Here is a 27,042-nt window from a genome sequence, read left to right on the forward strand (position 1 = left end):
AAACTGGAGCCAAAGAACATTCACTCACTCATTCAGCCAGTCAGTCATTCGTGGTATTTATATACCGCTAAATATAATAAAATCCCTAAGTGGTACACATTGATCTTAGTTCAAACTGACAAGATACATGTTAACAAAAGACTGGTTGAAAATAATTACAAAATAGCATGTATTTAAAAAAAAATACAGCTGTCTCTCAAACATCAGTGAGGAAACAGCAGATTTGCTATGCATTCCTTTCAAATATTGTTCCCTCACCCAGTTCACAGTATAAGAAAACACATTTATTAGCACTTCTACATTCCAGTGACAGACTAAAAAGCTCTTAAAAGCCTCCATCTCTTGTGAGGGAGAAACTTACGCTAACAGTAATATTTGACATGTGTCCCTTGCTAGTCATTTATGACAGCTTTTAGAAGAGTGGGGGAAACTAATGCTGTCATCTGACATCCTTTTCATTTCACTCGCACACTGTGCTTGAAATTATTACGTAAAAAAACGAGGTTAATTCTATACATATTAGAATCCAAGAAGAGCAGTCTTGCATGTAATATTGTAGAAATGTGTATTGCCCTTCTGTCTACATCATAATTTACTTTTTATCCTCCCAGTACCAGCTTCCTAATCAGACTTTGAAGGCTGGGGTTTGTTTTTGTTTTTATCCTATTGAGTGTGAAAAACAAGATATTTTGCAACTCATGTTCCGAGTAAAGTTGGTTGCCACCAAACATCCGTTTCTCACTATAATTAAAAGTGACAACCTGCAGACATACGATTGAAAGCACTGTACATCCAATGTTAGCAAATATTACACAAAAGAAGCCACTATTTGAACTGTTCATTGTCAAAGATTTGATGAGAAATTGTCATTATTCCATCTAAGTAATTACTGTGCCATACTAAATACAATTTTTAACATGGTTATCTACTTTTTCCTCAAAGCTGGCCTTGCTAAGAACTAGTCAAACTAGACCAGATAACAAGCAACCCAAACCACATAAGGGGATGTGCCAAGATTCCTGTAACCTCCCTGCTCCAGCAACAGCAGCCACCTACATCACATCCCACACTGTCCCTGTGACTGCTCAGAATCTTGGAATTACTTTTTAAATGGAGCAGAGGCCTGCAACAGAGAGGAGAGGGCAGGAAATCTGTCTTGAGAGGGGCATGCCATTTGTGGTTGCTAGCCATAACCTTTGCAGGACAATGGTCCCATCAGTGTGATCTGGTTCCACGCCACCCTAGTAATGTGCCTAAACAAGAAATCAGCTGGAGCACAAAAGGATGGTTATCATTTCCAATACTAATATGATATGCAAAATAACCTAACCCCACCCATATTGTTGTCATCTACATGCATTGCTGACAGGTTGCAGAATCAAACCCCATGGAAACAGAAAAGGTAATGTTTAAATTGGACCACAGATGGTCAGGGCTGGATGGAGATATTTTGCTGCTTGAGGCGGAAGAGCAAATGGCAGCTCTCCCCACAAAGTCATGGTACATAGTACCCAAAGCTAACAAAACTATTGGTACTTGCAGCAGAAATTCCCACATCACACCAAAAATCTGTCGCCTGAGGCAGCTGCCTCACTTTGCCTAATGATAGGGCCAATGCAGCATATGGTGTTATGCAGCATATGCAGCACTAGTTGATTATATTAAACTTCTATTCCATATATGTTATTTAGTGCACAGTTAACTAATCCACTGGCAATGAATATAGGAATATTCATTCAAGAGTTTAATAATATTCAATGTAACTTCACCATTAGGCTGCAAGTCCAAGTTTTATCATTAAAGAGTGCACAATGGTGCACTGGTTAGAAGTTTTCAACACCACACATCGGTAACTTGCTTTTCTTTCTTGCCTGTGAGAAGCATAATACCACCAAATAAAATTCCAGCCTCTCAACCAATTCTCATGGGAAGTCTCCATAAAGTTACACAAAACGAATTTGCTCCTTCTGTCTGCAACAAGCCAAGATGGATGCCTGATAACTTCTAAAGCTAATGGACTGAGGTGGAACTTCAGCTTAATTACTAGGTGGCCACATACCTGGTTGTCCAATTAGAAGCCTATACAATTGCTTTTCCATTTAGGAAGACAAAGCTTTATCCATCTTGTTGGCTTGCAGGACTTTTTTCAATGAGAAAGAGTCCTGACCCATTGTAGCAGCTTCCTCAGTTACAATATATGTATATAATGACAGAAGATGAAGGGTATCTTACCATTTCACACTATATACTTGCTCATGCACTCATAACCAATATGCATTACATAACATGCAAATGTAAAAGAAACCAAAATGCAGTCACAGCAAATCCACTCACTTTTCAAATAAAACCACTCAGCTGGCCTTCCCGTGGCTACCACTAATTAAACTAGTAAACTAGTATAAGCAGCACCCACACATACCAGTACTCTCTGGGTCTTGTTATGGTTCTCTTATTTGCTAGCTTAAAAGGTGAACTTATACCTTAGGGATCACACAAATAGGTGGCAGAAGAAGGCAGAAGCTATTTCAGCCAAAGCAACTTGCAAGCATGACAAAATGCATACATCTTTTGGCAAATCTCTTATACAATTCAATCCCCCTGGACTTTGTATTTGTCTTCAAGAAGAAATATCTTACATATGCCTAAAGCCTTTGCAAAATTAGCTATCCAGGTATTAAAAACATTACTAGTGTGTCCTGCACAGATCCCCTTCATGGATCACTGCCTTGTTGTGACGAAGGGGCTTGCGTAACTCAGTGAAGCCATAAGCTATGCCGTGCAGGGCCACCCAAGACGGACAGGTCATGGCAGAGAGTTCTGACAAATTGTGGTCCACTGGAGAAGGAAATGGCAACCCACTCCAGTATTCTTGCCAAGAAAACCCATGGAATGTATCACAAGGCTAAAAGAGATGACGCCGGAAGATGAGCCCCTCAGGTCAGAAGGTGTCCAATATACTACTGGGGAAGAACAGAGGGTATTTCCAAGTAGCGCCAGAAAGAGTGAAGCGGCTGGGCCAAAGCCAAAAGGACACTCAGCTGTGAATGTGTCTGGTGGTGAAAAGAAAATCCGATGCTGTAAAGAACAATATTGTTTAGGAACCTGGAATGTCAGATCAATGAATCAAGGTAAGCTGGAGGTGGTCAAACATGAGATGGCAAGATTGAACATTGACATCTTGGGAATCAGTGAACTAAAATGGACAGGCATGGGCGAATTTAATTCAGGTGACCATCATATCTACTACTGTGGGCAAGAATCCCTTAGAAGAAATGGAGTAGCACTCATAGTCAACAAAAGGGTGGGAAAAGCAGTACTGGGGTACAATCTTAAAAATGATAGAATGATCTCAGTACGAATCCAAGGCAAACCATTCAACATCACAGTAATTCAAGTCTATGCCCCAACCACTGATGCTGCAGAAGCTGAGGTTGATCGGTTCTATGAAGACCTACAACACCTTCTAGAACTGACACCACAAAAAGATGTCCTCTTCATCATAGGGGATTGGAATGCTAAAGTAGGAAGTCAAGAAATCACCGGGATAACAGGCAAGCATGGCCTTGGTGTACAAAATGAAGCAGGACAAAAGCTAATAGAGTTTTGCCAAGAGAACACGCTGATCATAGCAAACACTCTTTTTCAACAGCACAAGAGGCGACTCTACACATGGACATCACCAGATGGTCAATATCGAAATCAGATTGATTATGTCCTTTGCAGCCAAAGATGGAGAAGCTCTATACACTCAGTAAAAACAAGACCTGGAGCTGACTGTGGCTCAGATCATGAGCTTCTTGTTGCAAAATTTCGGCTTAAATTGAAGAACGTCGGGAAAACCACTAAACCATTCAGGTATGACCTCAATCATATCCCTTATGAATATACAGTGGAGGTGAGGAATAGATTTCAGGGATTAGACCTCATAGACAGAGTGCCTGAGGAACTATGGACGGAGGTCCGTAACATTGTTCAGGAGGCAGCAATGAAATCCATCCCAAAGAAAAAGAAATGCAAGAAAGCCAAGTGGCTGTCTGATAAAGCTTTACAAGTAGCTGAGGAAAGAAGGGAAGCGAAAAGCAAGGGAGAAAGGGGAAGATATATCCAACTGAATGCAGAGTTCCAGAGAATAGCAAGGAGAGACAAGAAGGCCTTCTTAAAGGAACAATGAAAAGAAATCGAGAAAACAACAGAATGGGAAAGACTAGAGATCTCTTCAAGAAAATCGGAGATCTCAAGGGAACGTTTTGTGCAAAGATGGGCATGATAAAGGACAAAGAAGGCAGGGACCTAACAGATGCAGATGAGATTAAGAAGAGGTGGAAAGAATACACATAAGAACTATACAGGAAAGATCTGAATGTCCCTGATAGCCATGATAGTGCGGTCACTGAACTTGGGCCGGACATCCTAGAGACTGAAGTCAAGTGGGCCTTAGGAAGCATTAGTAACAACAAAGCTAGCGGAGATGACAGTATTCCAGCTGAACTATTTAAAATCCTAAAAGATGATGCTGTTAAAGTGCTGCACTCAATATGCCAACAAATTTGGAACACTCAACAATGGCCGCAAGACTGGAAAAGGTCAGTTGACATTCCAATTCCAAAGAAGGGCAACGCCAAAGAGTGTTCAAACTACCGCACAATTGCGCTCATTTCACATGCCAGCAAGGTGATGCTCAAAATCCTACAAGCTAGGCTTCAGCAGTATGCGAACCGAGAACTACCGGAAGTACAAGCTGGGTTCCGAAGAGGCAGAGGAACTAGAGATCAAATCGCCAACATTCGCTGCATCATGGGGAAAGCAAGAGAATTCCAGAAAAACATCTATTTCTGCTTCATTGACTACGCTAAAGCCTTTGATTGTGTGGATCACAACAAACTCTGGCAAATTCTTAAAGTGATGGGAGTACCAGACCACCTTACCTGTCTCCTGAGAAACCTGTACGAGGGTCAAGAAGCAACAGTCAGAACCAGACATGGAACAACCGAGTGGTTCAAAATTGGGAAAGGAGTACGACAAGGCTGCATATTGTCACCCTGCTTATTTAACTTATATGCAGAGTACATCATGAGAAATGCCGGGTTGGATGAATCAGAGGTCGGAATTAAGATTGCCAGGAGAATTATCAACAACCTCCGATATGCAGACGATACCACCCCAATGGCAGAAAGCGAAGAGGATCTCAAGAGCCTCTTGTTGAGGGTGAAAGAGGAGAGTGCAAAAGCTGGTTTGAAACTCAACATTAAAAAAATGAAGATCATGGCATCTGGCCCCATCACTTCCTGGCATATAGAAGGGGAAGAAATGGAAGCAGTGACAGATTTTACTTTCTTGGGCTCCAAGATCACCGCAGACGGTGACTGTAGCCATGAAATTAAAAGAGGCTTGCTCCTTGGGAGGAAAGCTATGGCAAACCTAGACAGCATAGTAAGAAGCCGAGACATCACCTTGCCGACAAAGGTCCGTCTAATCAAAGCTATGGTTTTCCCAGTAGTAATGTATGGCTGTGAGAGCTGGACTATAAGGAAGGCTGAGCGCTGAAGAATTGATGCTTTCAAACTGTGGTGCTGGAGAAGACTCTTACGAGTCCCCTGGACTGCAAGGAGGTCAAATCAGTCAATCCTCAAGGAAATCAAGCCTGAGTGCTCATTGGAAGGACAGATACTGAAGCTGAAGCTCAAATATTTTGGCCACCTAATGCGAAAAGAAAACTCCCTGGAAAAGACCCTGATGCTCGGAAAGATTGAAGGCAAAAGGAGAAGGGGACAGCAGAGGATGAGATGGCTAGATAGCATCACCGATGCAATGAATATGAACTTGAGCATGCTCCGGGAGAGAGTGGAGGACAGGAAGGCCTGGCGTGCTATGGTCCATGGGGTCACGAAGAGTCGGACACGACTGAACAACAACAACCTGCACAGATATGAGATTTAGCTGGATATGGCTATATGTAGTTCACATTTTGATTTTGATTTCTGTGCTTCTTTGCAGACACTAAGGACCTTTTCTTCTGTGCTAAGGAATGTCCTCTTGTACCCGTGATCTGCACTGGAGAGGAATTACAGGAAGAAGCCATAAAGTAGTCAGCATCATCAGTTGCAAACTGTGCCTGTCCCTGGAGCAGTCTTTTAAGATGATGCAAAGGCTGAGATTGCTATTATAAAGTTTGCTCTCAAGACTGAACAACCAGACTTGCATGTGATAACACTGCTTCTAAGCTCAAAGATCGCAGCCAGGCAATCTGAGGAGGCCAAGATAGCCAGATGGGGGAACGTACATGCCAATGTTACTGCTATACCCATCTCTACAGTCGAACAAATATAAGTTCAGTGACATTTTGCTTAGTATTTCAAAAGTAAAACAAAACCCCAAGACAGAAAAATGTTTTAAACCTGGATAATACATGCCAACAGTTCATGGGAAGATGGCAAAATATGGAAGGATAGGAAACTATGGAAGGCCATTTTAGTCTCTGTCATAATAAGAGGGTGTGCAGGAGAGGAACATAGGACAGTCTGTGCTATCTTCAGCTATTGGGCAGTACAGAAATGTAATAAATAAATAAATAAATATCTTAATGTTTGGAGGAAAATAAAAAAATCTACATTTTGTTTCTAAAACCGCAATGTATTATATTAAATATTTTAAAACATTCCTCTTTTATGCATATTTTAAGTATTAACAACAATTACATTAGCCACATAATATAAAGGAAGAGACCTGTCACAAGGCAGTTACATCAAGAATGTACTGAAATTCTTTTAGCATCAACAAATGACAGAAAAATAAGTGATTTCTCACAGCAGACTAGTTACATACACATTTGCCCTGTGCTAGCTAATAAAAAAGGAATGCCTTTTGCCACTTAAGTAAAAACAAAGTTATACATAAGAGACCTCATATGATATTCATTATTCCGAGTGTTTTATTAGTTTCCAGCGCATACCACATTACCATACAAATGATCACAACAGCCAGCACCACAAAAAAGTAGCAGTAAAGAGAGTGAGAAAGCAATAATGAACAAGATCAGGTGACTCTTGAGGGAGGAAAACTTGTACTGTGTAATATGATATAACCCAAGGTTAACTAGTAGTTGTGACAAAATATATGAAATGAGAATACATTTTATAGAGCAAATGAATTACTATTCTCAAAAGTGTTCTAACAGTAACTCTCTTTTTTGACTGTGTGTTTGCATTCTCTCCTGGTATCCACCCTGAATTCATTTTAAGTGAGAAAAGGTCCAACACTGTGGCCACCCATGGAGCCATAAACTAAATGACGACATTTTCAAACCGAACTGAGGTATGAACCTCCGTCTAGTATGAATAGGAGGTAGAGGAAGAGCCAACGCATTGTAAAGGTTGAAGGCAGGGTACAACTTTAATAAAACACATAGAAGCAACAGAAACAATTTGGCATTGAATGAGCAGGGACTCAAGTGCGGTAACACAAGCTTAGGTGGAGCTCAGTCAGTCCACTGAACACAAGCTTAGGAAAGGAAAGAGCATCAGGCAGACGCTATGTAGGTCAATAACTCCTGCTCCGAGCCACACCCTTACTGGCATAGATTCGACCTTCCTCAGTTTCAGGATAAGTAAAAGACACATGGACAGCTCTCGTATGGAAGTCCACACTTTGATGATCATGTGTGTTCTTTTATTTCCCCTTCTATAAAAAGGAAAACTCCAAAACTCTCTTTGAAAAACTCTCTTTGCATATATTGAATGGCATGAAATCCAAGGGTTTGTACTCAAGATAATTTGATGCTCATTAATTACTTGTACTTAAAACCACCTTCTTGTACTCATAATCAAGGTGGTTAAAAAGTGAAAGTATCTATTCCCCCAAAATATTTCAAATTCAGATACATGGATGGTGAGGGAATTTTAATCCAGTTTAAGGGCTGCAAGTAACTGAAAATTACTCTTGAATAAAAGGGTGGAAACTTTTGTTCATGGCCAGGGTTGGCTGCTAGAAGCCCATGTGCAGTTAACAAAAAGCTCTATAGAAACAGATTCTTGAAACCAGATTTTAATGCACTGGGGTTAACATCCAGCTACTGTACATTCTCTAGTTGAAGAGACTAAATACTAAATATGTAGGGACAATTTGAGCATTGTATGCTTCAGATGGTAGCTATGCAGTCTCTGCAGAGAGGCTAACACAGGCGTTAAGAGCCTTTGAAACTCTGCATGCAGCACACAGAACATGGTGTTCACTTAACATTTCAATATCTGCCCTATAGATATTCAATATCTATTGAATATTCAATATATTGAATAGCATTCAATATCTGATGCTATTTAGAGTCATCAAGTATTCACCTGTAATAAGTTCACCCTTTCTACAATGAGACCACAACATTAACGCACGAGGAGAAACTGGGTAAATAAAAGGAAATTATTGTGCAATAGTAAATTTGACGAGATATCCAAGAATTGAAGTGACTAACAAGATAATTAAAATACTCTTTTAGAAATTGCTATTTTGACTGAAATTTAACTCTTACCGTAATCCATTCCTCTGATCAAAGGCAGGGATCATAGAACTTGGGTGCTCTGACATGAGAGCAACAAGCAGTTGTAGGACATCCATTAAATTGTCATCCTGTTAAATATAAAGAGAAAGCCATATTCATGCTGATATTTCATTCTAATGTTGTGGGTTAATTTTACGCACATCTTCTCTGTATTTTTTCATCTCCTGTCATTACAGATCAATCATAACAAAGTCAATTATTTGAAAAGAGAGCAGCTGTTCATGCATACGCCTATTCTTTGCAGAGAACCACGGTAACATGTTGGTATCTAGAGGCGGGGCAAGGAAGTGTGCTCAATGCCAGGGGGAAAAGTACGGCCCCATTCTCCAGTACACACAACATGTGTAAGATGTGTAACATGTGAAGGGCCCTCACAATCGAGAAGAAAATAAATATCAGGGAAATACATGTAATCAGAGGGAACCAACCACCAGAAAAGCCCATTGCCAGGACAGCTTAACCTGAACAACAACCTGAGCAAGGCTATTAAGAGCTTGGAACTAGTGAAACAGTTGCAAATAGCAAGAAAGTTATCCTTGGCTACAGTAAAGGGAACAGAGCATTTTTTTTTTGCAGGCAAACTGATTTTTAAAAGAATTGCATGTAGGTAACTAACACACATGCACGTGCGCGCACACACTTCAGGATCTAAAGAACCAAGCAACTAGTTCCATTACTTTTGGTGGGAGACAAGAGGAGGCTAGGGGATGTTGACCTGGTGTTGAATGGGGTACGGCTACCCTTGAAAGACCAGGTCCGCAGCCTGGGGGTCATTTTGGACTCCCAGCTGTCCATGGAGGCTCAGGTGTCAGCTGTGAGCCGGACCGCGCTGTATCAACTCCATCTAATACGGCGGCTGCGCCCCTTCCTTCCCGACCATCTGCTCCCATCGGTAGTACATGCCCTGGTCTCCTCTCGTTTAGGCTACTGTAATGCGCTCTACGTGGGGTTACCCTTGAAGACGGTTCGGAAACTGCAGCTGGTACTGAACGCGGCGGCTCGCCTGATTAAAGGCAGCCGCCGGCGAGATCACATCACTCCAGTGCTGAAGGAGTTGCACTGGTTACCGGTTGTTTTCCGGGCCAAATTCAAGGTGTTGGTTTTGACCTTTAAAACCCTATATGGTTCCAGCCCAGCCTATCTTAAGGAGCGCCTCCAGCAGCACCAGACAGGCCGCTTAACAAGATCAGCCTCGGATGGCCTTCTCTCTGTCCCATCAGCCAGGACAGCTAGACTGGTGGGGACGAGGGAGAGGGCCTTTTCTGTGGTGGCCCCCACTCTATGGAACTCCCTCCCTAGGGAACTCTGTCATGCCCCCTCTTTAATGAGCTTCCGTCGTGCATTAAAAACATGGCTGTTCAGGCAGGCATTTGGGGTGGGTTAGGGTATTTTAGAAAATGTTTTTATTGTATGTTGTACATCGCCCAGAGTGGCTGGGTGACCAGCCAGATGGGCGATTAATAAATTTAATAATAATAATAATAATAATAATAATAATAATAATTTGCCCAAGGAAACTCTGGTGTCTTTCTAACAGAAGCTGCCACCACCCTGTGCCACAGAGCAAACTATTTTTTTAAACCAGAGGGACTTTACAAAGCAATTTGTGATATAGCATAAATATCTGCTGTTCAAAGAACAATTTAAAAAGAAATCCCGCCAGGAATGCCCAGAACCCTTATATATGCTTAAAGTAGCTCTTTGGATCCCAGCCATTATACATCAGCTTAAGGGCCAAGTTTGATGGATAGAGGAGAAGGCATGGAGAGTTTATGTCCTAAAATTCTACACAAGTTCTGTAGTTCTGCTTCTATAAATGCCACTTACGTCAATGAGTCAGCCATGAATAACTGGGTGCAAGACTTCTGCTGCTGATTGTAACCCTAACCCTGAAACCACTTAGTGCCAAAAAGTCCCAATGGACAATCAGTAAAACTATGTGTAGGTAAGCAATTTCAGGCTTCAATCCTGAATTTGCAAGGAGGCTCTGTTTAAGGTTTCTTCCAATGTGAAATTGTTTTATACATATAGCAACCACATTTATGTCTTGAACTTTATATAGTGTATACTGAATATACTGAAACCAGAATTTAAAAGGAGAAAGCAACACTGTGCAAAAAGCTGACTTGCAAGCTATTGCAACAAAATCAAATGGCAACTCCATTACAGAAACTATAATTTCATATTACAACCCAAAAATAGGTTAAAAATTGAAGAAAACACAGCAAAAGGTGCTCCAAGTAATAAAATTATGTTGGCGTTTGCTTACTTTACATAAAAACAAATCAAAGGTCTGCATTTATGAATTGTAATTTTCACTAAGTATGTAACTATATTCTCAAGATTTGTTCAACTTTTAGGTACTCCTAGGATGCCACTTTCTGTATCTCAAGGAGGCAGCTTTGTTTTCAAGTGCAGTCTCCCAGAATTCCATGCAAATATAGGTGAAAGCTCAATAGAAGGGCAAATCCATACTTCTTGAAGCAAAATTCAATTAATTCTTTATTCTAACCATTTCAAGCACCCTGAAAAAGAATTAATTTGGTTAGATTTATGCCCCAATTTCCCAACTCTTTGATGTTACATCTGGCATCAAGCACTTGCCTGGTGCTAAAATATGAAGATATAGATATCTCAGTAGTAACCAACATTTATTTTCAGTTATGTTTGCAAGCTTTGCTTTGAGTTCATTAACATCTTTATTTTTAAGTTCACATTTAGAAAGCATTATTTTACTTAAAAGGCGAAGTAAGAATAAAATTACTTGAACCACATAAAACAATCCCAGCTTTGCCATCTGTTATTCCCCCCACCCCTCCGCCCACCCAGTGTATCAGCTCAATGAAGTGATTTTATGCTAGTTTTTTCTTACTTCAGAGCCATCTTGTGGCAGGAGGGAATATTTTATTTAAAAGGTTCTTGGAAGTCAAATTGCTTAATTTAGATTACCTCATGAATGGTGAGGAGATAGTTGAGAATGCCCTGAAGTTCATCTTCTTTCACTCCATGATCCTTAAAATGTAAAATCAACATAGTATAAACAAAAAAATCATGCATACAAAATATAGAATGCAAATGGTACACTCCTAAGTAAGTTAAATGCCTGTGAAATCAATAGGATGCGTGCACATATAACTTTTCCAGGCCTGCACTACTGCTGTGTATTCTCCATGGAGTCTATGCAAACCCCATATATTATTCCTTTGGATCTCAATCCAATCCTTTTCCATGAATAAATCCATTACTTATCCATAAGCAGGTTTATTGGAATGACAACACAGGTCAACAAAACAGAATTTCTAAGAGGCAAATCTTAAGGGGGAAAGGAGAAACTCCCTGATGGAACAAGATACTTGTGGTTCAATGTTCCAAACTTTTGAGGAAAAAGAGAAACAAACGAATACCTTCCAAAAGTTCCTAAAATGACTGGTGTGGAGGGGCACATGAAAAATAATCAAGGCTGCAATCTGGGGCAATCAGAAGAAAAGGTGCTCAGGCTGCCACTTGGAAATGCACAAAGCAAAAAACACATAGTCAGAAAATCTAAGGTTCCTTGCTGCAAAGCAATGTTCCTTTGAACACGTGAAGAGTATATTTTCCTCAACAACTACAGCTTATCCTCACAAATCTAGAATTAAGGATACAGGGTTATAAGGCAGATGGCATCAATGTCAGATCGTCCCCTCCTTTTCTCCATTCCAGGTTGCCCCAGCTTCACTGCTATTCTTCCAAGCTGCAGAAGGGTTCTTAGCAAAATAAAGTCAGCCTTCTGAGGTAGGATAGGACCAGTCCGATGGGACCTTCATTTTATTAATTAGAATATTTCTAACATGTCTTTCGGGTAGAAACACCCAATGCAGCTATTTAAATTTCAAATCCTAAAAACAATGATTAAAACAGCACAAAACAGTAGCCAAAAAGGCCAATAAATGGCATATTGAATAACTAAACCCAAAATTGTGATGTGAAAAAAAAAGTTTTTTACTTTCTGCAGTGAGACCCAGTAGGCCTCCTAACAAAGAACACTCCAAACCTTAGGTGTCACAACCAAGATGGCCCTGTCTGAGGGTGAAGACAGACATAAAAAACCATCTTCACTACCAGCAATTCAGTCTATAAATCTATACTTCTTGAAGTAACATTCTATTTATTCTATTTAACACTGGAAGAAGGCTTCACCTATCCCTGGAGTGCTTAATGAACTTAAATTTCTACAGCCAGAGGAGATGGCAAAGGCAACAACAGAAGAGGGATGGAAAAACAGAAAAAGCAGGAAGGAGGGACACTGATGGCTTGAATTTTGCCATGGACAGCAAACTGGTGTGCTCATGTTAATTCCATTATAACCTGGGGCTCACAACACAGATGAAGAACATGCTTAATCCTCTGTGCTGTATGCTGTAGGAGGACACATTATAATGAACTTAAGAGCATCTGTGCTGGATCAGACTAAAGGCCTATCTAGTCCAGAATTCTGTTCCCAGAGAGATAAATTAGATTTCTATGGAAGCCTACATACAGGTTATAGGGGCAACAGCACCCTCCTGCTCACATTTCATAGCAATTGATATACAAAGACATACTACCTCTGATATTGGAGGTAGGATATGGCTATCATGACTGGTAGCCATTGGTAGCCTTATCTTTCATGAATTTGTCTAATGTCCTTTAAAAGCCATCCATGCTGGTGACCATCACTACGTCTTATGGTAGCAAATTCCATTAACTCTGCACTACGTGAAGTAGCACTTCCTTTTGTCCTTCCTAAATCTCCCATCACTTAGCTTCTGGATGACTTTCTCCCTAACCACTTTCTTTCTCCACACCATGCACAATTTGGGTGCAGACTCCTTACCTTCATCACCAACTGCTTAACGAACATCAGTAAAAAGGCTCGCAGAGAAAGAATCTCTTTCTGATTAGGCCGGGTTCCATCTTAATTTGAAAGAGACAGGTTATTTTACACCGTTCACTACACAGCTTGAGATTATTATGACACAATTACAATAACACCCCTTTTGACACCCCACCCCATACACACACAAATTGAGAAATTCGGTTCATATTCTCAGCTAGGTAGAACATTTCAGGCATTATTAATGTTGTTTTAGCTTAGTTTTAAAACATTAACGAAAGCCAAAAGAAGTATCCCAAGCGAGAATGGTTTCACCCAATTGGTCCCAATTTAAGGGTTGGGTTGAATTTCATCAGAAATATAAAATCCATATATATTTTCCAGGAAAGAACCACAGAAAGTAGACTATATTCATATCCATTCTTAACTTAGGCATATAACTCGCAAAATAGAGGCACACTTTGCATTCCATTATAATGATTTCCATGTGTATTTCCTCCACATGGAGACAAACACTGGCCCTAAATAAACTGGCTTAAAACATACCTTTCTCCATTTGTTTAAGTGTGTTACCTTGACCTCATGTTCTTCTGAAGTGTCATGAGAGTTACATAATGCCTGCAAAGGCATTCATTCTTCTAAAATATACCATGTGTTTGTTTATTATTTACTATATTTATAGGGTGCTTTTCAGCCTTTACAGCTGCCAAGTCAGTTTATAATAAGAACAAATTGTAAACAAATTAAAATTTAAATAATTCAAATCTAAAAACAAGAGGTTGTCGGCACTGTGGCTGCAACCGCACAGATTTGTGGAAGGGGGCAGGGTTCGCATCCAGGCTTGGATCCAAAGTTGTCTTCTGCTAGCAGAAAACGCTTCTCTCACACAAGGTAGTCTCCCTGAATTCTAGCAATTCCCCACTTGCTCTCCAGCCCCAGTGCCTAATTCCACACTATTCCAGAAGCTCCCGCAACCCTCAGGAGTGGGGGCGGGGGCCCAGTGGGGAGGAGGAAGCAGGAAAGCCCCACTGTACACACAGAGTTCTGCTCACACGTCTCTGGTTCCAACCCCCCGTCTTTACAGTCCACGCATGCTGCAGACATAAGCTTATTCTGGTTTGTCCGCCTGTCCATAGATGGGATAGTGAACTAATGCCAGTTCTCCTTCTCAGACTTTGGTGATCTGGCTGCTCCATGGTCCTTTTAAAGCACTGCTACAGCACCCAAACAAGAAAAAGTTCTTCATGAAATGGAGGAGCTTGCAATGGGTGCTCCTGGTGAAGGCAGAAAACCATACAGAGAAGCCATTGTTTAGGACCAAACTTAGTATAAACAAGATTACAAAAGGCCTTGTCTACATATGCAAGTTTCTGCTAATGATAAAAACACACAAACTTACTGAACCTCTCCTAGCTGTAGCTTGTCAAAAAAAGATGGACACATTATGATTTTTATTGCTGGAAGAACTTGCAGGACCACTTGGACTTTAAAAAAACCACTGACGTAAAACACACACACATACACCTGCCACAGAGTGGACAGCTATCCTATGAACATAGTGTACTAGTCTTAGTGTACCATAGCACTGTACCTCTATTAAGAAATAGGACAAGTGCCCAACTTTAAAAAAAAATACTATAATATTCTTGGCAAACTGGTAGAATCAAGTATTTTCTGTACCTACCGAAATTCTTTTTTTCCTTAACCTACCTATCACAATAAGCAGGACAACAGTATCAGCCCCTCTACTGAAGTGGAAAAACTCTGTTAGAATGCCTCCAGGCCAAGGCATTCTTTCCTTTATCATTTCCAGAGGGGTAGCCATATCAGTCTATTGTAGTAAAACAACAACGACCAAGAATCTTGTGGCACCTTAAAAACTACCAAATTTATAATGGCATAAGCTTTCGTGGGCCAAAGTCAACTATGGTCTACAAAAGCTCTTATGCCATAATAAATGTGTTTATCTCAAAACTGCCACAAAACTGCTGCCTTTCCTTTATACACGTATCTCTTATCTAACAGAATGGTACAAGGCTCTGAAGATTTAGAAAAGGGTAGGGACTCACCCCATGCCTCACACATTCTGCCCCAACCAAAATATGATTCTAGATGTCAAACACAAACAAACACACAAAGAAAGAGGGCAGTCGTTGGCACTGTTGCTTTGTGGGTAAAGAGCAGGAAGGTTTATGCATACCTAAGCCTTTGGGAATAATTCCACTGCGATCTTGAGGATTCACTACCCAGTAGTAATACTTCAGTGTGTGCATCGCCTGTAGAACTGTTGCAGTGCGGCGAATTGCATTGTATATGTTAGCTGTGCCAATGAACTCGGTAGACAGGTATGTGTACAGGTTCAGCTGAACCTACATCACCCAATTAAGAAGATAAGAGGTTAACTGAGATTTCATACACATGAGAAAATAAAGCCCCAGACAAGTAGAGGCTGTGTAATTACAACTGTAAGGCTGTAATCTTACACACACTTACCAGGACTCCCACTGAATTACATGGGCATTACTTCTGAGTAGACATTATAGGATGCACATGTATCTAGCTTGAGAAGAGGGGTATTTCTGATGTATTCTCGTATTATCTGTATACCACTAATTCACATGTTATGTTTGTCCATAATATTACATGCATAAACATGTTCAGGCACAGAAAATGCAGCCAGACAAATTCATGTGTGAACTAAATATGTCCTTAGAACTAGGCTTTTCTGACCTCAAGTATCTACGGTTATTAGTGTGCACCAACATATGTCATCCATATCAGTCTGCCCGCACTGTAAGATCAGCAAGAGAGGCCTTGCTCAACTGCCCACCTATGAGAGCAGTTAGGTGGGTGACCACACATGAGAGGGTCTTCTCTGCAGTGATCCCACACATTTGGAATAAGTTGCCACCGGAAGTCCACCATGCTCCATCAATGCAGGCTTTTAAGAAGGTCTTGAAAACATATTATTTTACCTTGGCCTTCTCCTGATATGATCGCTGCTGTTGCTGTTTTTATTGTTGGCTTTTATTGCTATTTTTATTGTTGGTTTCTACTGCTGTTTTTATTGTGTTTATGTTTTTAATGCTTTTAATATCATAATGGTTCTATGTGTTTTATTGCTCAAAGCCGCCTTGGGAGGGCTTCTGCCCTGAAAGACGGCCAAGAAATATTTTAAATAAATTAAATAAGTCATTCTGAGCTATCCACATAAATGGAAACTGTTTTACCTTGGCTGGAGTATGAATCCATATTGCAGGATTAAGGAGAATATGATCACACAGCTGCTTCAGTAAGGGCACACCATGGTGCAAATTGCTCAGATATTTAGCAAAGGCAAGGCAAAGTTCTAGCACAACTCTGCTAATGTGTGCTTTGGAAGACTGTAGAAACAGAAAAATAATGTGTTCAATTGTAGATAATGGTTAACATGACCAAAACATGAATCACAGGAAGATTCAAAATGAGGGGAAAAAGCAAGCATCGTGTTTCATTTACCTTTTCAAGACTGTATCCTATTACAAGGAAGCCCTTACAGGAAAGCATTTGTTCTTGCATAGCAATTGAGTTCTTCAGCAATTCCATGATGAAAGCCAACAGAATGGAACTAAAAAAATACATTGAAGTATTGTATTACAGCATTTTAAAGGGTGGTAGATTTACTGTTCAAAAAAGCAGAGTTGCATTTTTTGTTAAGCTTCTTATATATTCCTCCTCTCAATCCAGTACCACATACTACTTATTAAAGTAGTTCCATTTTTTAATACTTCCAGTAAAACTACTGAATTTGCACACATTGTGGTTATCTGGACAGAAACTATAACAATCACCCCATGTGAAAGTGCTAGTGGAAGACTTCATACAGTGAACAACATCACAATATGCAAAAGGTAGTGCATGATATTGTCTGCAGTGTATAGGTAGGGTACATTTAGACATGTGATGTGTTGTGGGAGATGGAAGGTGACCCACGTTCTAGAAATGTTCCCCATTACAAAGAAAGCCCTAATGGCCAGTACATATAAAGTTCCCTGTTGCAAAACTTGCATTGGAAAGAGGTACTGTCTGACCCATCCACCAGGACTTACTTTGAAAACTTGTAAGGGATTTAAAACTATGAAGAGTTACAGATATAGAAGCTAACAAGATACCAATCTATCTTGTGCAAATGGTTGTACAAGGGCTACCTCTAAAAGGAACATAATATTTCCATTCAGCAATTTTCAGCTAAGATGGAAGCTTAACATCAGGGGAGGATCTGCTCCAAGTATTTCAGGTACATTATGTGATAACAAGGGAGAGAATATTCTCTGTGGTTGCCTCCTGATTGTGGAATACCTTTCCCATGGAGATGTGACTGGTGGCAACCAATATTTGGTGCCAACTCAAAACCTTGTTGTTTTCTCAGGCATTTGAATTAGTTGATGTGATCTGTTCATCTTTTGTAACTGCTGCCTTCTCTTATCCCAATTATACTGTTTTACTGTTTTCTATTGTATTTTAATGTATTATTATATTTTATATTATAAATTTGGTCATGCTCTTGTACACTGCCCTGGTATCTACAAGGATTATTGGCAGTTTTAAAATATTTTAATAAAACAAACTAACAAACAGCTCTTCCATGAGCAGAAGAGGTTTTCCACTCATGGAAGAGCAACTTCTGAGCTGACCTGATTGCTCAAATGTGTCAAATTACTATTATGGATCACTCACTCAGATCTCATTACGCTCCATGTAAAGGTCAGCTGAGAAGTGCACAGAAAGTGGGAAACACAGCACAAAATTTCCCACGCACTTCCAATTACCTCCTTGATTTATAATATCTGAACAACGACTCATACTTTTACTGACATCAGGAGTCTTAAGAAACCCACGCATCTTGGTTCAGAAGCTACAGTAGAAGTGGAGAATCAGAAACACAAACCATAAATTGGCAATGGAAGTATAGAGGGAAGGCCAGGGCAAGGGATTTGCATTGCTGTGTTTTTTAAAGGAAGTTTGAGTGCTACACTCCAGATTCCTAATACCTTTTCCTTAAAATGTTTTTGCTAAAATAGCTAGAAGTGGCAATTGCTATAGAATGCTTCAGTATTAAAAACATGCTATAATAGAGTCACTTTTATAGCCCATACTACAGAACATCATCATTAGTTGTCTGAAAACCTCTAGCCTTTGTTTTTGACAGTCCCATAGTGAAGTTGAAGTAGTTTGGATATACAAGACATCTTTCACTGATCAAGCACTGGGCCAGGAAGATAAACTCTCCTTGGTTAGAACCAGCAGCTCTGTAAAAAATAACCTCACACACACTTTTGACAGGAAGGAATTCATCCCTGAGAAAGAGATTTTCCATATCTCCCCCCCCACCACCACCACCATAAATTACATTGCTCCTGAATGATGTACACATTTGTGTAGAAGACCTGGTGCCAGTAATCTTGACTTCATCTCAAGGTCTTCTCTGCACAAGAGATTTAACATGATCTAACCTTGAAAGTATAAATAATGTCTCCAATGCTGCAATATAATTGCATTATTTGGAGATAATTTTTTTTCCCATAAAGCTAAACTGGCTCTCACGACATCTTCACCTTGGCTATATTTAGATGTGCATGTCCATCATTTAATGCACATCTGATCTTCAGCTTACTTTATTTATCTAGATAAATACTTCCCATCTTAGCATGTTCACAGTTGCTACTCAGTCTTCCTGAAAGATCAGGCTTAAGAATACTTTAGTGCTGGAGAATACTAATTTCTCTAGCATTTGGACACACAAAAACATATTGGGAATTTGAAGAGCGAATAAAAACTTCTTACCAAACAGTTGTGTCAGGTTGATCCAATGAATATTGCCTATAGTCCAGCTGTGCAAACAGAGGGAAAAGCACCTGCACTCCTCCAATTGAATGCATTGCACTTTGGATAGAATGGGTTACGACTGCCTTTACATCCTGTTAATGCCAAGTTTGAACAAATTATACATGAATATTGCTTTTAAGCATTCCTAATGTGCCCTAAATGCTTCAATAGAATATGTACAAATTATATTGTAACCTTGTTGACATGACACAGAATATGAGGGAGCATGAACATGTGTTATTACAAGAAGCTTCAAGGAAAGGCAGTTTAAATAATTGTAGGAATGGAAAATCTATCAGGCTTTAAAAGCACTTGGCCTATTTAGTTTAAGAAAAAAAGAAAAGTCAGAGAGCATATAACTGCACTCCACAAAACAACTACATTTGGGGATGGATCAAGCTATAAATCTAAACAAAACAGATGGGCCCCAAGTCTTACAAAGGACTCACAGTCAAAGCAGAACACAAAAGTATCCAGGGGAAAGAAAACAAAGGAAATCCCCATCCACTTGAACTTGAAAATAGGCATGCCAAAATACCTGTAGCATGAGGGCATGTGGTGAATGTACAAAGATAGAAGAGTTTTCCTTGGGTGATGATTCTAGACAGAGCTGTGCATCTGTAGCCCTTGGATTGTACGTAAAGGCAATAGCATTCGAAAGTTTCCCATCATACAGTAAGAGTTTGTGATGATCAGCAAGGAAGAGATCACTTTCTCCCTTGAATTTAAAAGTTCCCTAGAATGGAAACACATTTTTTTAATTAGCATCTTCAGTTAGAATGCAATTGGAAATAAATTTTTCATGTGCAGCCAAATACTTCAAGACAACCACAGAGGTTTGAGATGTATTTTCAAAGTTAGTGATCACTGATGTATCTGTCATACAAGAGCAGTGAAGAGAAGAGACATTCTTTTAATTCTCTAGACACATGTCTTAAACAGGGTTTACTTTTTAGAAACAGTAAGCACATAAGGATTTGGGGAGAAGGAGAAGGAAGTATCTTTTGGTAGGATGGTTTCATTGCCACACTCTAGAAGAAAACATGCTTGCTTGTATTTGTAACAGTGGTTGGAACACTCGCAGCTGGTTCACATGTAATGCTATAATGATGACCTACAACAAGCTTTGGGGTCCCGCACTCTCCTCTCCTCCTCCAACGCAGCCGCAAAGAGGAACTGGAAGTTTTCACTTATGTTTTAGATTAAACGGAACATGTCACATTGCTCGAACCTGACCATTTTCACTATGTTTTGTTGAAACAAGCCAACTTCAAAATGTGGGTTATGAAGCTAGCTTATTTGAATAACCCATAGTTAAGATTAATCCGAGTTTAGGGTTTGGATGGCACACTAATTTGTGGTTAACCTAAAATGGAAGCTTTAGATCTCCTCCTTGCAATTCCTTATAGCTCTTTCTCGTAATGCTTAACCATGGCTTAGCTGAATTACATACAAACTGGCTGTCATATTGTTCACAACACAGGATCTGAATCTTTGGAGTAAATCAATTGTTGAAAAGCAATTGTGTATCAGAAGATATTCTAGAATATGTGAACAATCCTTAGAAACCAAATCCAATGTGTCTAATATTTACAGTATAATATAATTACACAAAGGATTAATAAATCATTGCTGCCATTTTTATCCTCTTTTCTCTTACACTTTATTTTATTGCTGAAAATATTTAGTCAAGTGTTTGATTGTACAAATGCAATTAGAAATCAGAACTATACATATATTGGTTGCATTCTGGTATTGCATCCAAAAAATATTAAATATTCTCCCAAGCACCATTTTTATACTGCTTTTAAAATTAAGCACTCTTTTTCTATTTCCATTTCCATTTTGCAGTTTAGTTAGATATTCTGCATGTATTCAACAGAAAAAATATGCACATAGCTTTCATAAGAGTGTCATAATCTTTTTGAAAGGAACCCACCACAAAATTTAGATTTTTGTTAACTCCAGCGAAATACAGACATACCTTAATATCCTGTTAAGACTACATACCTTGTATCCCAGACCAAGTTGATAAATGGCAAAAATCTGAGCAGCATTGAGGGCCTCACTGAAAAGATAAACTGCTGTCATCTGGCCACAAAACACTCGATTGGCATCTGCTGTTTCCGAGGAGCCCAGGAAACATTTGTCAAATGTCTAGGAAAGAAAACAAAATATTTAAATAATAAAAATGGGTTCAATGTTAACAAATCCCAATCGAATGTATGGCTTTGGAGCGCGCGCGCATGCGCGCACACACACATGGAACTCTGTAGTAGAGAAGGTACACATTCCTTTAATGTCAGACAAGGTTCTATAATCTATGTATGTGGAAACCTTGTACATAAGAGAATGGAGAAGTTCCCTGTACCTATTACACTCCATGTACGCATCTAGGATTCACTTACTTTTGGACTAAGGAAATACAAAATTCTATTTGACCGTGATTAACTGTTTTTTTTAACAGTGAGATAGAGAAAGTCTATTGGTCAGTGGTAGAGCTAATATTTTGCATGAAGATGGTCCCACTTTCAATCACTACCATTTCTGTTTAAGGTAGAAGGGTTGGGCAAGGAAATAAAAGAGGCCTTGGACTGCTGCTGCCAGTTGCAGTTGACTGCACTGGGATAGTCAGACCAATGCCCCAACTTGATATACGGAAGCTTCATGTGTTTAAACCCCAATATAACACTGGGATATGTCATACCACAGATTCTGTGCTTCAGTTGTTATAAGGGCACAGGTTTGAGATCTGTCCAACATAGAGTAGTTACTCACCACCTAGTTCCTTAGAACCGCCCTCTGTATCTTTTCCATATCTTCAATACATATTTACTGAATACATAACTAACCCACTTTAGTCACTGCGACCAAAGAATGGTAGCTCATTCACTTGCTAACTTAGGGCTCATACTCCATCCTTTAAGGCAGGTTAATTACCCTTAAAACACTAGCCACTCTGCAACAGTCATAATCGGAAAGGTTAAGGGAGTAGTAAAGGGTATTTTTCATTCCCACTTACCCATTTTTTTATTCTCACCTCAACAATTCAATCTCAACATAAGCAACAAGCGAGAAAGGGGCAATGAGGATACAGGCAGAATTTTGAACCATTTTGTGTAGCAAGTTACTTACATCACTGGTATTGACAAACCATGTTATCTCTCCATAAGATGCCAGTTCCCCATTCACATAACATCTGAGCTCACTGTTCTTCCAGCGGTTATAGATATGCACTATAGTAACCATGTACCACTACATAAGAAATGCAGATGAGTTAGATTAAATTTAAATTACTGTAATTTTTTTTAGCATGTTGAAAATTGTGCGGCATTTAGAATAAGCAGAAATATTGGCACCAAAACGATTAAAATATAACAACTATAAATCAAACTAATATACCCAAACAATCCTGATAAACTAAACTAACATATCTGAACAAATATTCCCCTGATTTGGGCAGGGGAAGTGGGAAGTACTCTAATCATAAATATTTTCACCAGTCTGTCTAGCTGTGTTGTTGGTATTTACTATGAGGAATACTCCTTGAAATCTAGAGTTTTTCCTAACTTGCCAAATCCCAGATTTAATCAACTGAGGAGTAAAGCTGAGTATCCCTTTCAACTAAAACACTCTCTATAAAAAGACACAGGAAGGTCACCTTATGAAAAAATGACCAGGACAAGTGACAAGAAAACCAGAACCTGCATGATTACTTGTAGGCAACTTTTTTTTTTTTTTTTGCTGGACCTAGAAAATACTGTCTTTTCTTTTAAACTACAAACTAAATTCAGATGCCAGGATCTTTTCTGTTTTTTTAAAAAAAGCCAGAATGCATAGATCATGCAACAAATGTCATCCTACTACCACCAGAGCCACTGGCTACTAAGTACTACAGAGCAGAGACTACAACAAAAATACCTATTAGCATGCATTTACTTTCATTAACTGGACATGTTCAAGGATAGCTCCTTCGAACTCACCTTTTGTGGCTTGAAATCAAATTTCACACAGTGCTGAAAGCCTTTTCCTTTTGATTTAATTGAGGTTATAACCAAACAGCCACCAACAAAATGAGCAGAATAACCGAGTCCTTTGCTTGTTCGAAAACTGAAAAATGTATTTAAAATTATTAGATTTACAGTTTATTCACATTTAGTGGTGAAAGCCATCTTATAAAGCATAGATGAAACAAATTCCAGGACATGTATAAAATAATACATACATACCAATATAAGTAAGGCTTATCCTTGTCTACATTGATATTATTTACAGGGTCCATTCTTAACCAAGTATGAAAGGTAAATCCATTCTGGTAGGGCCACTTGGCTATAGGAGGTAAAGCAATTGCCTAGAAAAATGAAGTTAATATAAAGCAAGTCATTTGGGTGTAGGATCAGAAAGTATGCAAAATGAAGAATTTACACCATTAAGGTGGAGTGGATTTGATACTAAAATTTGCCTCTTCACATTCAAATCTCGCTCCCATTTTAAGCTCTTCTTTCGCATTTGTTAAAACAATCTAAAATGATCACATAGAAACATAATAAATAAAGTATATTATACCCAATATTTTGAAAATAACTAACAGTACAATCCTATGCCTGTCTACTCAGAATTTAGTGGTATTTACTGCCAGGTAAGTGTGGAGAGGATTGCAGTCTAAAGCTCTATTTCTTAATAACCTACATTTTACTGAACTCTTCTTTTGTCTAAAGACTTATTGCAAATGATTTCTTATTTTATTCTGACAAACAGCACAGACATTAAAATGAAGGCAGGCCTTTGCCATTATTAAGGGAAAAATATAAATCCTTAAGCTAAACATCAACATTGTGCAAGTTCTACTTTAGCCAAGAAATGTTTAACTTATATTTAGGTATAATCAAAACTACTATTTTCATGGGCATTTGTTCTTTGTCCAAATATGTAACATTGCATTGCAGTTACCATTTGCTTCCCTGTTGCATTTCAGAGACTTTCTGTGTAATTTTCAACAGAGATTTCTGTAATCTTATGGTCAAAGACGCTGTCCAGGTGATCAATATCAACGAACAAAAACATCAAAGAACTGAGTGTCAGCAGGACTCCTCATGACATTACTAAACTCTGCAGCTATTCCTGACCAAACACATGTCATAAATCCTTCCAGAGGGGATCTATCAGTAATCAGCTTGTATGGTTGATAGAGCATTCCTTGAAGTATTTCACTATAATACGTTTTAATGAACATTATTCATTAATATAATCATTAATTAATGATTATATATCATTAATTAATGATATTATATATCATTAATTAATGATAAGGATTAATATCATCCTTAGTAAGATTCATTTTTTGATATTTTATTTATGTATCTATCAAACACTGAAATGTACATCTATATGTCTGTATTTTGATATTGCAACATTTTGTCTTTTTATTCATTTATTTCAATGTGATGCACAGAAAAAAGTTATCCAAGTCAGTCCATAAAACCCAACAGATAAAACTAAGTAATATAATATTTTATATTACTAAAGAAATATTTGCTTTTACTTTTGTATAAACACTTCAGTGTAAGAAACTGTCACTTTGGTTACTATTTAAAAAACCATGAAGTAATTAATAGTCCAGCACGATAAATACCATCATAGTAAATATTATATAGAAATATTATATAATTTTTTTCAGCAGGTCCAAAACCTTTTTATAAAGGAAACCCATAATAAGTTCTTAATTAAGGGTGTGCCTGTAAGCATCAAAGGGGGGCAGGAGCGTAGAACCACTATAGCAACCTGGCAAACCACACACAGAAGTCATTGCCTGTATTCCAGAGCAAAACACGCACCTACAATTTGTAATAACAGCTGGAGTGGAGCAACCTGGCAATTTCCACTAGAAATTGTGGGAATTTGCCCACTTTTTTTTTCCTGAGTTAGGAAAAAATATTGCTCACCAAATCAAAGTTATTTTGGGCATGCCATGTTACTAAGAAGCATAAGGAGGTGGCAAAACCAGCAGACACACAGGAGTTAGTGCAGTACAATAATCTCATTCTGAAGATTAAAGAAACCCAGGACAATGGAATCAGGTCCAGCATTGATAATTAGAACATGTACCCTACCCCACCGTGTTATAACGAAGCAGGCAAGTCAGGTTATTTTTAATAGATCCTCTATAATATGCAGCTCAGTTTGCTTAGGGAATATAAAATCCTAACGTCTAATAATTTATTTTCACCTATGGATGGAACATTGCAATCAAATTTCCTATGCATTAAGTGTTTTCAGAGCAACCTTTACTGGGAATAGTGCTTGAAAATTGAGTTTATTTAATCAGGTGAACCAGCCATAAAGTTTCCGCAAGCCATGATTTTTAAATCAGTGACGACTAATCTTTAATGCACTCCAAACCAGGTTTTGATCAGTTAATGCATAGCTGCACTTGCTGCACATATGGACAACCTGCGGCCCTTGAAAACCACTGCTTCTGCTGCAATTGTGCGGGGAGGAGGACTCTCTTTGTGTGCCCCCTTTCCCAGTACAATTGTGCTCCGCACAGCTCGTCAAAAGCTGTTTGGTGGGCTGTCCGGAGGACAATTTAGGGAGCAATCCTACGGCTGCTAGACAGCAGCTAGACAGGCATAGGATATGGTGTTTTCCAGGAACCGACCTCGGAGCCCATGCTCTGAGGTCGGTTCCCGGAGAACCGACCTCCCCGCAATTCTGCGCTGCCTCTGAGGCAGCGTGAAGAAGCCCCATCCTCCGTGCTCGCAAGAGGAGCATGGAGCAGCCGGAAAGGGGTGTGGCTGGGGGCATTCTGAGAATGGAGAGTGTAGCTGCCTGTACGACACATCCTATGTGTCATACAGCAGCCTCCTCCCCTGCTCTGCCCTCCTGCGGCTAGACAGCTGCAATCAGCTGTCTAGCCGAAAAAGCAGGGCAGGAGAAGTGTGGAGGGAACAATCCCCTCCGTGCTTCTCCTGCCCTGCTTTGGATAGGTGGTCACCTCCAAGTTTGGAGGCAGCTGCCTATCTAGATAGGCTAGCACTCTTAAATGAGGAAAATGGCACGTGGGGACACAGTCTTCACCATTTGAAGTGCACACTGACATGCACACCTGACCTGCCACCTATCGTGCATAACCAAGATTTCCCACCCCTGCCTTAATGGGCGTTTTGTGCATCAGCAGTTTGGTATTAGCAAATCATCATAATGGAGAAACAATGTTACATAACTATGAAGAGGTTTATGAAGAACATTTTTAATTTGCCATTCCCTGCACATGAGCATTGATTCCTATTTCCAAAGTAGGCACAGGGGGAGAGATTTGCATTATGTTTTCACTGAACTATTATATTTGTTTGCAGAATAAAAGAACCCAAATGAAACCACCAAAAGATATACATGAAAACAAAAGGCATAGAAACTTAATGGAGAAATCTACTTACTGCAGCACTTTTTCCTGGAAAGTTGAAGAAGGCATCAGGTCCATACTTCTGAGGCATATGTTTTAATACAGACAACAGCTTCCCAGCATGTGGTGGCTATTCAAAGAATGATTTCTCATGTAAGCTAATTTAGTATTTTAATACAAAACCCAGTAAAGGTGATTGAACATGATTATGAATTTTTAGACTTCTAACACTTCCACAGATTTACACATTACAATAATGCTATTATGCATAGATGGTCACATATATCCTATCAACAGTCTGGGATGTTTAGAGCTCAACACTACGTCAGCTCAGAGATAGTGGCAAAGGTTAACATTATCTACAATGCATCA

General features: G+C 39.3%; 1 protein-coding gene across 5 annotated transcripts in view; it reads right to left on the reverse strand.

Annotated features, from left to right (window-relative positions):
- Positions 1-27,042, reverse strand: part of LRBA (LPS responsive beige-like anchor protein) — a 518,402-nt gene that overhangs the window by 437,776 nt on the left and 53,584 nt on the right. For all 5 annotated transcript variants that reach the window (XM_084856247.1, XM_084856246.1, XM_084856243.1 and 2 more), the window contains exons 5-17: positions 26,705-26,800; positions 23,498-23,619; positions 23,252-23,378; positions 22,404-22,523; positions 21,279-21,425; positions 19,807-20,004; positions 19,227-19,360; positions 16,902-17,010; positions 16,634-16,786; positions 15,604-15,772; positions 13,404-13,483; positions 11,498-11,560; positions 8,519-8,616 (exon numbers count right to left, since the gene is read on the reverse strand). In XM_084856247.1, coding sequence (XP_084712373.1) covers positions 8,519-8,616; positions 11,498-11,560; positions 13,404-13,483; positions 15,604-15,772; positions 16,634-16,786; positions 16,902-17,010; positions 19,227-19,360; positions 19,807-20,004; positions 21,279-21,425; positions 22,404-22,523; positions 23,252-23,378; positions 23,498-23,619; positions 26,705-26,800 — 1,616 coding nt within the window. The remainder of the gene's footprint in view (positions 1-8,518; positions 8,617-11,497; positions 11,561-13,403; positions 13,484-15,603; positions 15,773-16,633; positions 16,787-16,901; positions 17,011-19,226; positions 19,361-19,806; positions 20,005-21,278; positions 21,426-22,403; positions 22,524-23,251; positions 23,379-23,497; positions 23,620-26,704; positions 26,801-27,042) is intronic.

This window comes from Heloderma suspectum, chromosome 5 (assembly GCF_057233095.1).
Source record: "Heloderma suspectum isolate Gila_16-S chromosome 5, 16-S_ref, whole genome shotgun sequence".
NCBI classification, from domain to species: domain Eukaryota; kingdom Metazoa; phylum Chordata; class Lepidosauria; order Squamata; family Helodermatidae; genus Heloderma; species Heloderma suspectum.